Source organism: Gavia stellata, chromosome 1 (assembly GCF_030936135.1).
Source record: "Gavia stellata isolate bGavSte3 chromosome 1, bGavSte3.hap2, whole genome shotgun sequence".
Lineage (NCBI taxonomy): Eukaryota > Metazoa > Chordata > Aves > Gaviiformes > Gaviidae > Gavia > Gavia stellata.
This window is the reverse complement of record NC_082594.1, coordinates 120,717,422-120,737,026: the sequence shown is the minus strand read 5'-3', so window position 1 is coordinate 120,737,026 and position 19,605 is coordinate 120,717,422. Positions and strand designations below refer to the sequence as shown.

Sequence of the window (19,605 nt, the reverse complement as noted above, 5' to 3'; positions counted from 1 at the left end):
GATGTACTAATTTTATCGCTCCGGCAGGAAATTGAGGCTTTTGCATTTAATGAAGCATTTCTTTGAAGTCACGCTGAAGTGGTGAGCGTGACTGTGTTGCACATCTGCCTGTCTGCACAGCACAGACCATTTTGACTTCCTTTTCCGAGACACTGCTAGGAGCAGGCCAAGAGAGCTACCTATTTACCAAAACTTCACCGAGCGAAGATGGAAAAAAGGTGGCTCTTCCCCCTCTTCTGTTTGTTCTCAGTGCCCAGCATTGCAGGTACGCGTGTCAGCGGGACGCCTTGACTCAGCTTATGACGGAGGGTGGCGAGGGGCAGGGTGGCATGTGCAGGCTGGGGGTAGTGTGTCTACTAGGGCGAGCTGTAGCTACTGCCATGATTTTCTGTTTCCTGACAACCTTCTAATAACCCTAGCTGTAATGTGCAGCTAGTAAGGAGTCAATGGTTTGTGCTGAGTAGCAGGTTAGTTTATTCAAAATGCCTAACCTGTTTTCACCAGAATAATCACTGAGATGAGCTCACTGGTATTTAGGGCAACGTGTGCTCATCTCCAAGGGGCAAAAAGGAAAACTGCTTTCAAAGAGCAAATAAAAAATATCTATCTCTCTCTCACACACACATACTTGGGTATGCAGAGGGAGGAAGAGTTGAAACACTTAAAGGCAAGGATAAATTGTATAGCTGCAACCCCTTAAATAGATTCCTCCCTTCCTCTTCCCCACCCAGCCCTATGTGCTGCGTTAAAGGCTCGAGAAAAAAGTTTGTCATTGGGAGTAAAACTTTCAGAAAAGTTGAGTAAGGAGAACTGCATCCCTGTCAGAGGGAGTCCAAACCAAAAACGAACAGAAAAACCAAGAAAAAGCTTGATGCTCACAACCACCTCCACCCAACCCCCCAACAGGCTGACCATGCTGAATGCAGGAGTACTTATTACCAGCGAGGAGGAAGAATTTTGTAGGATACACATTCTTCCAGTTAAGAAAGGAAAAAGTTCATGTATTTGACTGGCATGGTAAGATGAATTTCAAAATCTGGCATAGGCTGTTCCTATTTTCTACATCACTGAGGCAAACTGGATTTTAAAAGAAAGGAAAATATTTCATATGTGTATTCATAGAAAATAAAAGTTCTCAAATGCAAAGAACTAGAAGCCTCAAGACATGCACATGCACATGCAATAGTATTGCTATAGTATTTAGAGAAAAATAGGACTGTTGTGGTTTTTCCTCCTGAGGATGAAATCCTCACTGAAGTCGCTCAAAGGTGAAAGTGGCCACCACCATGCCCTTTGTGGAGATCAGACATCTAAACGTCTGGGAGTTACTCTATTAAATTTCAAATGGAGCACAAGTATGGGCTAATGGACAGCATTTGATTTAGAAACACAAAGTTGGCATAAAATGAAACTGATTATATTGAGATGCTAACAAAGAGTTAAGAGCACTTTTGCATGAAAGGGTTTCAGTTGAAATAACCTGAAGTGCTATGCTACTAACAAACAAATTAAAATGTTGTTTCTACATATGTAGCTTTTTCATCTTAATAGAAAATATTTGGGTAATTCTTGGTAGGTATTCTTTACATGGTCCTTTGAACTAATACAGCTTCAGTATGAATATGAGAGCTAATTTGCCAGGTGTCCCTTGCCTGCTAGTCTGATCGCAAGATTGCCAATCACTTTTTACTTAACTTATACTGATGCAAAACTTGCAGTCAAATCAGAGCGCATTTGCTATAATAAACTCCCTGGACTTACAGAAATAGTTTTCAGTATTTTTTTCTCACAGCATTTGTCACTCAGGCTTATTTTTATTCACCCTTTTACATCATCCCATCTCTTGGAAGTCAATTAAAAGACGAACAGAGCATGCACAGCAATAAAAAATGGAGATTAATGTTGGCCCTGGCCATTCAGTAAGCTTTGTTCTCCACGCACCTAGTCTCTACGTGTTCTTGTCACACTTCAGTGGTTAGGTACCAAACCTCAGCCAGCTCTACAGGGCTGTGGGACTCTGCCCTTGCTCTTCTTCCCTGTCAAACCGGAGCTGTGGGTGCACTCGCTGCCGTGGGGAGTCAGCAATATGGCTGGTGGCACTGCGGGGCAAGCTCCCAAAGCAAATTTACAGTGACGTTTTGATACCCAGGGAGGATAAAATCCAATGGAGATGGGGGGGCAACAAGCCCGTACCTAAGAACATCTGCACAAACTCGTTTTTTCCGGGGACCCGCATGCCCTTTTGAAAAAGGGCCTTTTTGTGTATGGCTGTGGATGTGATTGATTACTTGTCTCACTACGACTCCCCCATGCATAAATTCTTCATCTCCTTGAGTTTGTCAGTGCCCTGAATTCAGGGGTTTGGGGACTGCGAGCCTCTTGTTCATAGGAGGGAGAAAGGGAGAGAAATCAATTTTACTACGACAGCAGCAAAACCAAGTAGTACAGGCTCCTGTTGAAAGCCCCTTCATTTCACCGAGCCATTACTCCTTTATATGGCACACTGAGGACTGCCAGCACGCTTTAGGAAATTAATTGAGGAAGAAACCATACATACTGGGGCAGCTCGCTCCGCTGAAACAGACGCTTGTTTAGGCCATGCAGGAGCTGTTTAATAGCACGGAGGTAAAAGAAGAGCTTTCTCTGCCGAAGCAGCGAAGGCAATGGCAGTGGGCAGGGGCAACAGTGCAGGGCAGAATTAGCCAGCAGGGATAACTCTTTGTTCTTGCAAAAAGAGCTGGGGAATAAGTGGGCCCAGCTTCTGCTTTATTTCTATCACTTGAAAGATTTCCGTTTTCCCAGAGGCCCTCAGAGTTCCCGTTTCTCTCCCGCCAGCACCATGGGAGCTCCCCATCCCCTTCCAGACGAGTGTGCATTTGCTTTCCTGGTTTTCTCTCTGCAGTTTGTACTGGTGGAGATCTGCTGTAAAGCTCCTCGCTGGAAAGCCTCTTGTCACAGTTGTAGGGTCTTTGTGGTGTTCTGTGGCTAAGGCACCAAAGCATGCCAAAGACAGCTGAGGAGAAAGCTTTGTTTAAACATTACTTGTACTGAAAACAGTCCCGTTTGTTTTTAAGGCCAGCCTGAAGATGTCATTACACAAACAGAAGTTGTCCGTGCTTTGCCAGGTACTGACGTGACGCTGGTGTGCAGCTTCCGAAAACCACACACCACCTACATAATTCAGACACAGTGGTCCAAGACTGATGACACGCAGCTTACCAGAATAGCTGTTTATCACCCCGTTTATGGCACCCATTACTTCACGTTTCCTGAGGCTTCTTACAACTTTTCAGTGTCCTTCAGCATAAGGAAGTGCTGCAACTGGGATGGTACAGGGACTTTGTGTTCCCCTGATCCAAATGTCACATCTGAGTGCAGTCAGTGGGCTCTGCATCTGAAAAACGTTACCGTCTCCCTTAGCGGGCAGTACGAGTGCAGTTTTGCTACCTACCCGTATGGGGCAAAGGCTGCAAAAATTCAACTTATTGTCAAGGCAGAAGGTAAGTGATTACGAATGAGGTGTTGCTTTTTCGTAACGGGGCGGGGGGGGGGGGGGTATATCAGGATAGATGACCATTTTTTGGTCGGTGATGGTGTCTTGTTTGGGGTTTGCAATGGTGCCACTGAATGTGGCTGTCTACACCGTTTCCTATTCACTGGGTACTCTTTAGCTGTTCTTATCCAGCTCCTGATTAGGAAACCTAATTTGTTTGGAGGAATATGAAGTTACATAGCAAGGAAAAAAGGTGGTGAGATGGGCGGTTTCCACATTTTCATTTTGGAGAAACATGATCCAGGGAAAACTGGGCTGGCGGCTCAGGATACGGTGGGACCGAGGAAGCTGGATCTGCAAACCAGACTGTGCTGCTGCTATGGGTGTGCAGCACTGGGCACACAAAAGAGAAAATGCCCTTGTCCAGTCGAGGCTGAGGGCTGCAATCTGCAGGGCGTGCTGGGTGTTAGCTCAATGGAGGGTTGCGTGTCCCCACAGTCAAAAACGAGCTGGAGCAAAGCAGGGGATTGCTTAGGACAATCACAGGAACAGAGATGTGGCTGCTTCTGTCAGCCAAAAAGAAGCTGGAAAGCAGTATGACTGCTCTCGGTAAGTAAGTCTCAGGGGAGAGCGTGAACTCCAAGGATGTCCAATTTAAATTATCCTGGCAAAGGAACAAATGAGTTTGAATAGGATGTGAATGGATTTGACTACAAATTAAACAACGGTGGCAACCATTAGTGCAGCAACTTTGGGAACAGCTGTTTAACGCCAGCAGTGAGGGCAAAAGTCCAAACTGCCGTGAAGATGGAGCTGGGCGGGTATGTTGGGCAAGCTGGGCAGCGTTGTTGTTGTGCATGTGGGGGGCTGGATTTGATGACCCCAGAAACCTCTTCCTGACCCAGGTTTCTGTTAACAAGCCAAGAAGGATTACGGTAAACGCAGCCAACCTGGCAGAGTTTCAGTTCAGAGCTGTGAGGCCAGCATGCTCACCCTGCTTGTGCCCGGGGCTGTAGATGCAGCTCGTGCTCAAGGGCGAGAAGCAGGGTGGGTGCAGGTGACATAAGGGGTAGCAGAGGGCAGCAGGGCACTGGGGCAGCAGCATCTATGGGCACAGAGCTCCCACCGCCCCTTTGGCCGGCGTCGTGAGGCCAGACCAGTGGCAGGAGGGACATCGGTCATCATGCTGAATCACATTGGTCCTGCAGCAGAAGGAGCCTTGACTCCATGGGGTCAGGGGCAGGGCACGGCTCCTCAGCAGCTGCAGCAGTGGCCTCCCTCTGAAGCGGGCTGGCAACTCCGGATAAAGAAACTCCGGGTCCTGTGCAAGCCTCATACGCAGGGACGTTGAACACAAGCTGCCGCCTCACTCCCTGATGGCCCCTGCATGGCAGTGGCTCCAAGCGTTTCCGTGCTGTTATCCCAGAGTCACACCTCAGGGGTGACCCAGTGGTACCTTCCTGCCCTGATGAACTTGTAAAGGCAAAATTAGAGCCAGCATCTCTGCACATCCCATAGAGGATGGGTATGTTTAAACCCTACAGGCTGGATAATTGTGTGAAGGACACAGCTGCCACTTTACCTGCTCTTCAGGGCTGTGCTGCACTAGTCTCTCCTTTGAGAATTTTCCTGCACTTCACGGGGCAGAGGGGCTGGATCAAGCGGAGAGCAGTGAGGTACAAACAGTGCTGGTAACCGCATGAAGCCCTCCCATGCTTCTGTTCTTCATGTGATTTTTCTCTGTCTCTTCCTTAATGTAGTAACAGTGCTAATCAGGCATTGCTCCTTTTCTCTTGCTGGTGCCCTTGGTTGATACTAGCGTGTTCAATGCCGTTATTGCTGTCTACACGTTAAATGTGGGCAGCTTTTGTTCGTATCAGCATCATTCTGACTTTTTTGAGCAACTGCATGATGTAGCAAGCTGTGCTACTGATAACTGCTTGCTAGAGAGAACTAAAAAAATCAGTTTGCAACATACCTCTTGCAGATTTGTATTTTAAGGTAACCAGATCTTTTGCAATGAGCCACTTGCACTCAAAAGAAGGCAAAAGACCTTAATCTAGCCTATGAGTGGGATGGAGAAGGGTGCTAGTCATTAATGAAGTACAGCTCCCACCTACATCAAAGTGAGGTGAATCCAGATGGATTCAACTTGCAGATACTGCAAAAAGCCCGCAGAGCAGCAGACCTGCATAGGACTGACAAACAGGGAGGACCTTAGGCTGTTAGTGGAGGTGGGAGTCAAAGACGGGGGGAAACTAAGCAGCTGGGACATGTTACTGTGAGAACAGGCAGAGGCTGTTTGCAGGCTGAGCTCCTGGGGCGACCACTCATCTTCGTACTTCTCGTACGCTGCACGGCACCTTTGCGTAGTAGCTTGTCCCAGCCAAGTCCCCTGTGCAGTTTTCTTCCTGGGGATGCTATAGATTTGCTTCCTTTGCCCTTTTTTTATCCTTTCCGCACTATCCAGCCCCTTTAGGGCTTGTGCACTGTGTCCCGCTGTGATAGCTGGCTCCTCAGCTGCTTTGCTCTGATGAAGAGCGGAGACAAGCTGCTTCTGCCGCTGGGTCTCCTGGGCACCGCTCTGGGTGCTGCCTTTCTTCGCGTCCCCGTGGCACAGGATACGTGCTGGCATCGTCACCCCGTGCTTGGGTGCCAGACATAAAGGAAGTTATAGTCACCAGAAAGTCCCCACTGCCAAATAATGTAGCAGTCTGGGATGGCTGGATATTATCCCTCCCCTCAAGATAAAAAATAAATAAAATATATATCTATTCTATCTCAACACGCAAGCCAGAGCTACCAGGGGAGCAAAGTTCAAGAGTTTGCCCAGGGTGTGGGCTTCCACAGGGAAGAGGGAAGGCAGGTTTGGGCAGCACGGGGGGGCAGGCAGGCTGTGGCAGGGAGGCTGGTGGGCACGGCAGGCTGCACGGGCTGAGGGTCGGAGAGATCAGCGCTCACCAAGGCACTCGTAGCATCTCCTGGCCATCACCACTGCTCCTGCTGTTTAAATGCACACACGCACACAGACACGATGTTTGGACCACAGCTGTGCTCTGTTGGGTGCATCGCTCTGCCCTTCCACAAGTGGACTGGAGCCCTGGACTGGGAATGGCAAGGGCAGGAGATGCTGAAATGCTTTCTTGAATTGATGACAAAGGAAAGAGTGACAAGTTCTCTGCTTCTGGTAGTGGACAGATTGGAGAATAACAAAAGGAGCACTTACGCTGAAAAACGGGGTTAATCTTAACCTGCCTGACATGCTGACACCTTGCTTAGTGAAAAGAAGGTCTGTGGATATCTTCAGTGAGAAGGAAATACAGGTGCACTAAATTGATGTGAAGGTTTATTGCCGCAGAAAAAATTCTAGGAGAAAAATTGAAGCTTCAAATTATTCTCAGCTCCAAACGGAGACATCTTGATCCTGCAGCTAAGCAAAGTTTTTTATGAATTGCCCAAAAATTCAAGTAAAGCCATGAATTAGAGTCATGAAACTGCATCTACGATCAGATGCAGGGCTTTCTCTTAACAAATGTGTCTATCAGTAATGGTTGGAAATTACAGTTCCCTTCTAATCAAAAAAGTGCCTATTCTTTGAACAGAAGACTAGTCAGCATTGGATTTTAAAGCACAATGAACATCATGTTTCTGATTTTCCTTCTTGGGCTTTTTTTGTTGTTGTTGTTGCAATGATAAAAGAGGAGCAGCACTACGTGAAGAAGGTGCAGTTAAACCAGACTTTAGAAATTCCGTGCCTTGAGGACACAACCTCAGAAAATTTGTCCAATTATCCTTTGAAATGGCTAGTGGTAAGTATTTTCCACCTCAGGTATAAATTTCAGAAGGAACTACAGGGTATTTTTGCAGAGTGAAATAGAAATATTAGACTTTACTGTGTCCTGCAGAATCTGCTAAACAAAAGGTATCGGTCATGTTGGACTGTGATAATAAAGGGAAAAAGTACAAACATGGTTTTGCAACACAGACACCACAAACAATAACCGTTAAAGAAACAAAGAGGGAAAATTCCATCTTAATTGCTTTTAGAGCAGGTCTGTGGAAAGTGGCAAAGAACTTAGCAAACGTGACAGAACTAAAATACTCCTTGCGTTGGATTTCTCAGGGATTTTTGCTCTAGTGAAGCTTTAGTATCTCTCAAAAACATACGGTTACTGCGTAGGGTAGTGAGATATCGGGCCGCTTTGAAATAGAAAAAAAAAGAAGCTGACTGAAATGTTTTTGTTGACCTCCGTGTCACAGATACACACCAAAGACACGCAAACCCAGTTATCTAGCTAACCACATAAAAACTATTTTTAAGCAATTTGCTGTGAGATATAAAGCTCATTATATTTTTGTACTGCATCTCACTTTCTGGATAAACATTTGTATGCATGCTTTAATGTAACCTTTTAACATTAATTTCAGTATATAGAGAGAAGTATCAGCCAGCAGCGTCCTTGAGCTTTGCCTGTTAATTTCTATCTATTGTCACTGAGGACCTGTAACTGTTGAGGGTTTTCTTAAAGGTTTTTTAGTCTTTTCTCCCAGCTCATTATCGATTTAGATCTCTCCTTTGCAGTGCATTCTTAATATTAAAATTCTTAAAATTTCTCTAGGGAACATCCTTGTCCATACTACATTTTTGTGTTGGTAGTTCACTCTACAAAGCAGCAGAGTAAGGGGAGAAAAACCCCAAAGGTCAGCACAATGACATACGTGGGTCGCCATGCGTCATTCAGAGCATAGCTTGCAAATGTATGTACCGAGGCACAGATGTCCAGGATGCGCCAGCTGCACCTATATCTAAGGGTGGCTGGCACACAGGCATTAACAGGAGATGACTTTTAGCTATTGTTACCAGGTTCTTGCTATTTAAAATATAAAAGAGCAAGGATTTTCCTGGAATTTCAGTTGTATTTAATATATATGGGATGTTCAGCATAATTTCAAGATTGCTGCAGTGAGAAAGCAGCTCTGTTGCCCTCTCTGCAGGCTACAGAGACCAAGACTCACAAGACACAGCTATTTACTCTCTAGTTTACTGGTAAGATGACTGCTATTGGTTTTAAAGTTCTGGGAGAGAATGTATTTGGAAAAAAATAGATGTTGCAAAAGTCCATTTATTACTACGTAATGCTAGGGGTGTGAGAGAAGATTTTCACAGTGGAAACAGAGCTGGTCTACAAAAATAGTTGGGGGGGGTGATGGTGTCTGGTCTTCACACACTGTGTGGGTTGCTCTTTTCACAGGGGGAAAATGGCAGGAAAGAGGAACTTGTGACCAAGGAGCCCTCCTGCCCTGCAGTGTACAGGAACGGCAGCACGCTGTACGGGCAAAGAGTCCGCCTGGGTTTGAATAATGCTCTAAAGATTTTCCCCACCAAAATCACGGACGATGGCAGGGTGTTTTCCTGCCACGTGATGTACCATCCAGAGAGAGTCCAGAAGAGCAGCACCACTGTGAGAGTATTCGGTAAGGGGCTTATCCCAACTGCCCACTTACTTGCACTTGGAAAGGTAACACTCCTGTCTGGTTCTGAAGGCAACAGCTTTTGAAATACACTGGGTTTTTTTATATATACATATTTACTTTTTCTTTTTTGAGCTGCAGTGAGTTAAAATGTTAGTAAATAACCCCATAGTTCTTAGAAAGAATTTGAGGCCATTCCTTCAATTTGTGGCAACAAAAACAGTAGATCCATTGTGCATATATCGATACCATTGGCGTGCTCATTGCCACTATCTCACCCCGATGTTTAAGCTTATGTCGGCACTTTGTGGGTTACAGGTAAGCACCTTGGTTCTCAAGATCCCCGTGCCCCAGCGACAAAATGACCATGCTGCCTGTGGTTAGGAATTCACGGCCAAAATTTAGTAAGCAGCTAAAACGGTTTGGAACCACCATTGTTGCAAAGTCGCATCCTCGAAGGCATGTGATGTTCACCTGCTGCCAAAGGCTCTGGTTCTGAAAATGAGGTCCTGCCTGGGGGGGGTCTTAAACCGGTCCGGAGAGGCAGAGCCCGTGTACCGCAAATGTGTGGGCTGACATTTCATGCTGGAAGCCTTCCCCATCTTTAGTTACTTGCTCTGTTCCCTTTCTAGTGGCTTAGGAGCTACTCTACAATTGTTCATGTACAACCGAATCAGAAAAATGCCGCCCACTGAAAACCAGGCTGTATTTTCTGCTTATAGAACAGTGGGTCTGGAAAACATATTTCCAATTCTCCTAAAATGAACGGGTGTTAAACAATCGGTCTGTCAACAGTCCCTTGACTGTAGCTGCTTGCCCAAGGAAGCCTGTGGCTCAAGGACAGCACAGCCATGGGAGCCTGATGCTCTGAATGAAAAGAAAGATTCAATAAGGAGCAGAAAAAAGAAAAAAAAAGGCAAAACCTGTGTCTGGGGGCTGTTGGTCACTGACGCAAGAGAAATAAAAATAGAAGTTAACGATCTGAAATTTCCTCTTGTGTTTGCATGATTCAGACATGGGTCTTACTTTTAAAAATCAACATTTGTAGCTATTTGACAGTTTTACCTGGGTAATCATTCAAGTATACTAACATATTTGAACTCTCCCTCCCCGCTGATGCTCTCGCCTTGGTTTGTGTATCTGTTAGCCTAAGAGGTTGCTTTATTTGGCTTATCCCCTGATTTACTGTGTCACGTGTGGTTGTCTGTGCATGCACCCACATCAGCCTGTTAGTACAACGGGGGAGAGAGGCAAACAAGAGAAAGCAGCCGTGGCCCTTGGTGGTGAACAGCCTGTGATGCTCCCAGTGAGCGCTGGCCGGCTTTGGACCGGGGTGCTGTGCCGTCAGCCTCTCTCGCAGGTGTCCTGAGGGCAGGGTTGGGTGGAGGGGCTCCCTGAGAGCTGGTTTGCGGTGGGTGCTGAGGAAGGTCTCTCAGACTTCAGGCCAATAGAGTCCAGATCTTGGAGCAAGTGCATTTTTGTGCTCTTAGCCCTTTCGCGTCTGACATTTTGCAGGTAAAATAACTATTTTGCATGCTGTCTCACTCTTTTCTGTTACCATGCGCTGAAGTCACGCTGCTTATGATTGCACCATACCCGCTTTTCTCCATTTACCTCTTTCGTGCTGCAGTGGGAGGGGAGATGGAGAGCTGATGGTCCAGGGCCAGCCCGCACGCCCATGCACTGGCAGGAGCTGGCAGAGCACAGGCAGAGACAGTGGCCAGAATAATCCAGCAATCTCCAGCTGACATTCGGGGACAGACAAACAGCCACTTCAGATGACACTACCTCTCTTCTTCCTTGTGCCAAAGCTGACCAGGGAATGAAGAAATGAACACTTCTGTCCTAGCAGGTAGACCCAGCCTCAAATGGCCAGGGCGGGATCTAAAGCACGATAGTAAGCGTATGCAATGTCAACAGCACATTGTATTGGTTATATCTGTCCTCCTGGCCATTAGAAAGGACGCAGCTAGAGAGCCAAGGGCAACTGAAACCTGGGGAGATTTTCCCACCTCAGCAAGCCACCATCCCCCCTGTCACCCAAACACTTGTGCAATTGAACACCACGGGCTGGGCGGCATAAAGGAAGGGCAGGGAGGGCAGGCAGCGAGCGCACCGCGGTGCTGCAGCGGGCAGGAGGAGGAGAGGACGGTACTGTCGCCTGGGGAAAGCTCCTTGTGCAGGATCCCTCCGACAAACGCTTCAGGGCTAAACACAGCGGAGACAGCCCAGGTCTGAGGGACGGCAGTGGTGCTTCCCCACAGATGCTTGAGGTGACCTGAGCATCACTGAGAGCTGGGCAGGAGAGGATGGGGAAGGCATGAACAAGTCTCTCAATGAAGTTGAGTAAAAACAGACATTCAATGGAGAGAGCTTTTTTTAAGAGGGTACTTTTGGACTGAAATGCTTTAAAATATCTCTTTTCTAGAGCAGAGTTCTTTTAGATACAAGTTTCTGAGAAAATGTATGTCCTTTTCACATCTAACTCTGCCAAATATTGATTTCTCCTTTTTGTAAGAGTGAAAGCTCAGTAGCAGAAACTACTATACTAAATATTGAATTTTTGCTAGACCCAAAACATTGGTAAATACCCTAGCAAGATAAATGAATGTCAAACTGTTAACAGGGGCTGAGATGTTAAATGGAGAAGATCTATTAGATCATTCAGAGCCGTGCCTGGGAGCTGCCTGCCAGAATAGTTACCCAGCAAACACGTCTTCTGAGAAAGCAGAGAACAGCATGCAATACAGATGTGGCACAGCATATCCGTTCTCATCAAAAAACAAAAGGAAGAGCAGGCACTAGACTAGATGTTATTTAGTCTCCCAGCCAACTTTTAGCTGAGATCAAAAGATCTGGTTTACCAGACTTTTTCTTACATTTGAAAAAGTATGGTTGTCTTCTGCCAGCCCCACTACCATCCGTACAGTTTTGGCAAGGCAGAAACAAGGATGAAATCTTAAGACATTCGTTTTCTGATAGGAAGAATCCACAAAAAAAGCCAAACAAAAAAAAAAAAAGGAAATTCCACTCAAAAATTATCTTAAGTCCAGAAAATCATAAGGCTATGATAATTAAATATAGGTCACTCCCAGGCATAATCCATCAGTAACACCAGGCAGAAAATGGAAATTAAAACAAAGAAGGCAGGAGAGTCCTTGGTGGATTTGCTATATAAAACAACAGGAAAACTTGAGCAGTTCACCTCAGAGGGGAATGTAATGAACTGAGGTGACCCTATATCAATTAACAGGGTTAAAAAAAAAAAAGAAAAGAAAAAGAAAAGAAAACTCTCTTAATGGTAGAGATTACAGTGAGGTTTAGGTTGGAAAGAGAAAGAATTACGGATCTCCTAAGTAATCTAGGGGCTGTACTTGTTTCCAGTCCAGTTTTAAGGCTCAGAAAAGTCCAGAAGCACAATTTATGCAAGGCTTTTGAGATTTGCTATGTATTAGCACAGTTTCAACAGTCCTTACTTAATAAGTCGGTTAATATTACTGCAAACCAGTGATCCAAATGGCTAATTTAGAAACGCCAACTTAGAGAGGCCTACGGTACTTGATAGCTTTTATCTATATAGTCAGCCGCGCCTAGAACCAAAATGCTGCGAGAACAAAAGAAAATACTTTTTCTATTTCTTGTGAAGGTGGTGACCCACTGCTCTGATGTGAAGGTGAGCTCTGGGCTTCCCCGCAAGGCAGGAAGCATCTGTGGTGTGACACTGTCACACATCTGCCCAGGCGACAGATGTGGATAGCTGGTACCCAAAATCAATGAATGTTTTTGGGGATGGCTGAAGCCTTTGCAGATGACTTTGACTGGCAAACACCCGGAGGAACCAACAGCTGGGGAGTGTTTTATTTCGGCAGGCCTGGGAAGGGTGGCTCTGCTGCCGGAGCCATGACTGCAGGGTGGTTTGAGCTCGCTTCTCCAGCAAAGCCACCCAAGAGTAGTTTAGATGACAGGCAGCGAAATACATCACGGATCTTGCGGTAGTAGCTGCTGATATATGCTTGTAAACCACTTCCTTGACCTCAAATTGGAGCTGTGCAAGCTTTTATCTTGCTAGTTGTGTGGGTGGACGTAGGATTTAATTTGCACTCTTTTTACGAAACAAGGCTGTTAAGTCTCGTTAGAAGCTGTTACTGTGACCTTCGGTATCCATTTCCCTAATACGTTTCTGCTTGCTTTCCAGCCTACCCTGAGATCTCCGTCAGCCTGCAGGAGGGCTCCGTGGGCACCCCGCAGAAGGTGAGCGATTTTGGAGCGAAGAGTAACATCCGTCACCATGCCACCCCAGCAGGGCCAGGCAGGGACAGAGGAGGGACCTCCAAACTGACCGAGCTCACAAGGCGACGAGCGAGTCAATGAGTTAATGTCAGCGGTTCATGCCTTTTCTTCTGAGTGATTCTCATCCCTGCAGCAGCGAGCTGCTTCAGTGAGCAGAAACTGGAGCTAGCTAAGGGCTTCTCCGTGGTGTGGGCAAAATCTGATTTGGCGTTAGCCCTTGGGAAGGCTCCAGGACAGGGTCGAGAGGCCGTGAGGAGCCGGTGGTGTTGCAGCGGGCTGCGATGCTCCCTTTCCCTCCCCATCTGCTGGCCACCACCCAGCAGCCTCGAGCTGCCCTCTCCGCACTGCATAAAATCCCTCTCCGAAGAAGGCCACCCGCTACCCAGGGTGCTGGTCCAAGGGGCCAAGCAGCAGCAGACCCTGCCTGCCACACAGCCCGCCCGGGGACAGGGAGGAGCAGGTGCCGTGGGAGCGGTGCTCGGGGCACCGATGTGGTCTAGTGTGTCGCTGGAAAGGTGATGATCGTGGCAGGCATAATGTGTCATGCTGCAAGCAGAACTCAGCTGGAGCAATCAGATGCCAATGGAGCGACGGGATCCAAGTCTGAGGGCCCCTATCTAGAGCTGAGCAGTTACACGTGTGTTTTGGGGCCTTTGTTTTATTGCCTGCTTGGTAACAGCAAAACCTAAAGGGAAAGCCTGCTGTACTGCACTGGCCATAGTTGGCATAACACATATTTGTAGCCCATACGACTGACTAGCAAGCCACTCTGCTAGCTATGACGCTTGGCTTCCTGTTGCATCCATCCAGGTTGAAACTTTTGGTCCGTGAGCATCCCAAATGAAGAAAGCTTTCCTTGGAAACAACACTTGTGGGCAGACAGAACCTTGTATTAACCGTATCCACCTGTTATCAGACAAGCCATGAGTCAGTTGGTTCTGCAAAACCGGTATAATTTTCCTGGTGACCTATTTCCAGGTGTGGCGTTGGACATGGCAGCCTTTTGTCTGCACTGTCCTGCTGAGCAGAGAAGGGGTGCTGCTATCAGGAAATAGAAACTCTTCCAAGAACCTCTGTCTATTCTTCACCTCCAAACAAACACCAACTCCTTTCCTTCTCCTTTCCACCCTTTCTTGCAGGGCTTAAATCTACTCTGGATGTCAGATTTGTATTTCTTCATAGGAAGCATTTACAAAAATATTATGAACTAAAAGTGGCTGAAAAATAAGGGAATAATGAAGAGAAAAGAGGGGAAAGCAATTACAGAGGTTATTTACCATGGCAAGGAGGGTTTCAGCTGGGTAGTTTGGGTCTTCATACTGAATGATTGACTTCTGCTGGCTGCAATGCATCAAGCTTGCTTTCAACCAAATGTGTGAATCACTTTCTTCAAAAGCGGGAGCAAGAGGGCTTTATACTGCATGAGTAGCACATGCTTTTTTCTTTTTTTTTCTTTGTTTAAACGGAGAAGGCAATTTCTCTCAGTGTCATAAGCTGCTAAGTAAATGTAATCAGGAACATCCAGGCAGCATGAGGATGAGGCCTCCCACCCTGCTAGTGCCCATCCCTTCATCCATCCTTGATTTTGAGGTCCCTCCAGTCCTTCCCATCTATTGCTTGATGAGAAAGTAAATTGAGCACAAACACAGATTTTTTGGAGCAACTGGCATACAGCCAGGATTACTGCATCTGAAGCATGTAATTGTGACTTCTGGAAACATCTTACATATCATGCCCTCTACAAAGGTATCTAATTTTGTATATTCAACATATCATTGTGCTAAGCAGTCTTTTTCGTGGGATTTGCCTCCTTATCTGCCTAAGGAAGGAAGGATTTACGTGGCAGTCAGGAGGTGTCTCTTTCTCCCCACACACACCATGCCCGTTACCGATTCCCGTGTTTCTCCATGTGGGTGTTTGCCCCCCAGGTGCTGGGCTGGGGGTGGGAGGGTGCGGGGTCACCCTACATCTCTCCAGCCATGGCACAGGACTGGAGGGTGTTGGAGCCCTGTTACCCCCTGCCTGGCCCAGGACGATGGGAGTGTCCCTGGGCTCTCATTCAACGGTGTCTGCAACCAGAAAAATAGGGGGGAAAGCAACACAATAAAGAGGAAGCGAGTGCTTCCTTCCCGAGTGGGATGGTGAGTAAATAAGCTCTGTCCGTAAGGGATTTTGGAAGCTGGTAGCCGGGTGAGACATGCCAGAGGCTAACAACAGGTTTTTACTGCCCCATAGCCTAACGTGAGCTGCGTCGTGAGGAAGGCATTTCCCAAGCCGACCCTCCTGTGGTGCGTGGACGGAGCGAGCCTGACGGAGCAGCCTGGAGGTAACGTAACCTGTCGATAGGACAATGGTGCAGCTGTAGAGGTGGTTACCAAGAAAAGCGATGGTTGCTCATCCGCTCCGGCCACGGGGAGCCTGGAGGAGTCAGTCGGGGTGAAAGGGAGGATCAGACCTCCTCAAAGGGAAGAGCTGGCGAGCAGCTGTGACCATCGCCCTCTGCAATTGCCAGTGATGGGAATGATGGCTTGGCATAACTGCGCTGTTCTTGCCAAATCTTTGATAGCGTCTCGGCAAAGAAACCTGCAGCCTTATAAGCTTGCTTTTCAGTATTAGTATTTTGCACAGCTCTGATTTATAGTGTGGATTGTAATGAGAGGGACTTGCAGCTTTTCTTTCTTTTTCCCCCCAAGAAATTTCTGTTGAACAAGAAGACTCGCAAGACAGTGAAGGTTTCTATCAGCTGAGATCAACGCTGACATTGCAAGGGACCCACCAGACACATAAGACGTTCTCATGTGCATGTCTGTTTTCCTTTTTCGGGAATAAAACATGGAATATTTCATCAGAAGTAATATTTGTTTCCCTCGGTAGGTTTTTCATAGATAGGATGCATCTGAAACATGAAAAGTTAAGAACATTGAACACACGTATTCTCTGTTATTTAAAATCATGAAGAAAGGCCAAGTGTACGGAAGTATTTTTATACAAGTTCATCACACAGCTTGAACTTTCTGGCAGGTTTTTTAGCTCAAGTCTTTGCTCAAGACTCTAAGTGAGATAATAAACTCCTGCACAAACATAAGATGCTTAGTGTTTGTTCAGGCAGTATCTTGCTGCAATTCCCATACCCAAAAATACACTAGCTTAGCCACATGGCACCAGTGAGCTATTATAATCATGTGTTTCTCACTGAGCACTCCTGGCAGAAAGTCTGCATGTGTGCAACGAAGTTCTCTGGAAAATCAAACCCACAGAGTCAGGGATAAGTTATACCTCTTCAGTGAAACCTGCAAAAGGCCCCTAAAACAGTTGAATCGTTTTGGGCAATGGAGAGCCTCCCCTAAAACCTGTACTATAAGAATTAGCTATGTGACTAGGGAAGTGTGGGGAAATAACTATCTCAAATAGTCAGTGAACGCAGATGCGGCGGTCCAGAGGTTTATGGCATTTCTGAGGATGCAGGGTGGCCAGCGAAAAGGGCAGGCTGATTTCCTTTAGCACCCTCTTGTGCACGCCTCGTCTTCAGGTGCGAAGGCACAGTTACACCTTTTTTTCCTGCTCCTTTCCACACAGATAGCACAACTGAACTGCTGCCCCTTAAGCAACCTCCACGGCACGTCATGTCACGTACCGTGGTGACTACTTGCAGCTCAGCTGTGTTCACTTGTGGCCCTGGATACACTTGTTGGTATGTTTTTCCACAAAGAAAGACTGCAATAAAAGCCAGAGCTTACTCCCCTGGAAAAACAGCTTCAGAGAGAAGGGAGATAAGTGATCATTTTTCTCCAAAATGACTCATTTCACCTAATTTGCAGTTTTGTAGAAATGTATTCAAATCGGAGAGCCGTCAATTAAAGAAGTCTACATTCTTGCCTGCAGGGTATACTAACGCTAAGATAGATCCACTCTGTATAAAAATGTTAATGTATTTAGATGTGACAGAAAGGAAAGAATTAAATTCATTCTCAGCTATGTTCTGTGAAGGTGCCGTACTAATGCACAGTATGACACAAACACCAAACTAAATTTTCAGCCTTTATAACAAAAGCCTAACTACTTTTAGGAACTGCTTTAATCTTTTTTTTTTTTTTTTCTTCATAGACAATAGGCGTAATGAAGCCTCATCCGAAGATTTTACCACCATGGCTTCAGAAGGTAGGATAAACTAGAGAACGAAATAACTTGGGTTATGTTTGAGTTGCATCTATAAACTCCTAACGCTGTTGGAGAAATGGTTCTGCAAGCTTGTTTCTGGATGGGTAGTAAGGTACCCCTTTCTGCAGCTATGACTTCAGAGGAAATACAATAAACAGATATTTTGGTGATGTAATCTATCATAATTAAGCCCAAGCATAATTAAACTCCAGCCTTGAGGGGCACTTAATGTTATTTCTAATGCTTCAGCTGGCATTTGAATATAGCTCTTTCAGCACTGAACTGATAATTAAAAATAACAGCCCTACTAATGGTTCTACCTTCTGCTTAAGTACACAGCCAAGATCCTCAACACTTTTGCCTAATTAAGGAACTGATGGGATGTTTCTTAATTTGTGTAAATTTGGTAAATCTGTGCTCTGTCCCTGCAAGTTTGTCTTTTTATCAACTTATTGCAGACAGATAAATCGTTCCCTCCACACCTCAGCTGAAGCCCTTTGGAGACGCCTCTCCTGGGGCGGCTTGCTCTGCTCCTCGCAGGAGGCAGCTGCATTTCAGCGGCAGGTTATGTGAGCGTGTCAGAGAAATGCTGTAGATAAACGGCATGGAAAGAAGAGTGGTTTTCTGTGTAAGCTTGCTTCTGCGAATGCAGGTTGTGGAAGGCCCTGGGGGTTCAGCCAAGACCCTGTTGGAGACCAGAGAGCCATCCCAGGAACCGGGGGTCCCTGGGAGAGAGACATTGTCCTCCGCTGGCCCCTGCAAGGTGATGTCTCAAAGCAGCGCCTGCAGCTCGTGTCAGGTCGCCACCCTGCTTTGCCTTGCACGCTCTGCAGTAGCGTCCTGGGAGCTGGGCACACCTCGAGGTGCCCCACTACCTTGGTTTTAGATCCGCTGCATCTTTGGTAAGGGATCCTCTTATGGCAGCCAGCTACTACGAAATCCCTGTTAGCACAGGCGAGGCTAAAATGAAGTGCAAATGGAAGAGCACCACTCACAGAATCACAGAATCGCTAAGGTTGGAAAAGACCTGTAAGATCATCAAGTCCAACCATCAACCCAACACCACCATGCCCATTAAACCATGTCCCACAATGCCACGTCCACATGTTCCTTGAATACCTCCAGTGATGGTGACTCCACCACCTCCCTGGGCAGTCTATTCCAGTGTGTCACCACTCTCTCAGGAAAGAAATTTTTCCTAATATCCAGCCTGAACCTCCCCTGGCACAACTTGAGGCCATTTCCTCTTGTCCTGTCACTCATCACTTGGGAGAAGAGGCCAACACCTCAAAACAGTCGAAGGAGGTTCAAATGCTTGCAAAAGAAAGCAGCTGGAGAGGTGATGATTATCTACCTATGCTAAGATCCTGTCCCCAGAGGGTCACTCCTTGTCCAACACCCTCCCAACATGCTTTGAGGACTCAGCGAGCACTCTTCAGTGCAAAGGGTCCCTGAAATTCCCTGTCAGTGTTGTAGTCACTGAAATGCCTCACGGATGGAGCTATGCAGGTGCCACCAATGGGTCATATATGTTATTTCAACCTGCATGCCAACAAGGTGCCTCTGTTGTATGGGATAAAACCATGTAACTCACTTCTGCTTTTTGAGTTGAGGTGCAGACTGGAGGTGCCCAGGGCTCCAAACCTTTTTCCCCCAAACCTTTCGTTCCCTAGGGATTTTGCGGCACAATTACCTCAGGTGCTTCTTGTTTCTCGCTGGACCACTTGGTTGGGTTGTGCTTTGAAAGACTCTCTGGAAATTAAGTGTGATGCACTCTCTCTCACTCCTGAACCCTTGAATGACCCACTTTTCTAAAGCAGAATAAACACCTTTCTCACCCTGAGTAAAAGTGTTTGCTTTGATTTCTTATAGACCTTGGAAATTCAGCACTTCCATCAGCTGTCATGACTACCTCAGGTAAGGGGGGGTGGGAAAAAGCCTTCTTTATTACTCAGTCAATAGATGTATGATCTCTGCTTGACCTGTGCTTAAATGTCGTGTACACAGAGCCAGAGGCATGGCAGGGAAAAGTCAGTGAGCTCTGGTATCGATGGTACCTGTGTGCTGCTGGATGGAAATTTGTGAGCTATGAAGTTACCCGGGAAGAGATCTGACACAAATCCTGCTAAAACTGTCATGTCGGGACAGCATGAAAAATGCCATGCTGAATATCACGTATTATTCTTATGCCT

At 46.5% G+C, this 19,605-nt stretch overlaps 1 protein-coding gene across 1 annotated transcript in view; it reads left to right on the top strand.

Moving 5' to 3' along the window:
- The first annotated feature begins 207 nt into the window (after positions 1-207).
- CD96 (CD96 molecule) overlaps positions 208-19,605 on the top strand; it is a 28,023-nt gene continuing 8,625 nt past the window's right edge. The window contains exons 1-9 of the mRNA XM_059826793.1: positions 208-265; positions 3,075-3,500; positions 7,193-7,302; positions 8,746-8,968; positions 13,161-13,216; positions 15,491-15,581; positions 15,949-16,125; positions 17,360-17,413; positions 19,286-19,330. Coding sequence (XP_059682776.1) covers positions 208-265; positions 3,075-3,500; positions 7,193-7,302; positions 8,746-8,968; positions 13,161-13,216; positions 15,491-15,581; positions 15,949-16,125; positions 17,360-17,413; positions 19,286-19,330 — 1,240 coding nt within the window. The remainder of the gene's footprint in view (positions 266-3,074; positions 3,501-7,192; positions 7,303-8,745; positions 8,969-13,160; positions 13,217-15,490; positions 15,582-15,948; positions 16,126-17,359; positions 17,414-19,285; positions 19,331-19,605) is intronic.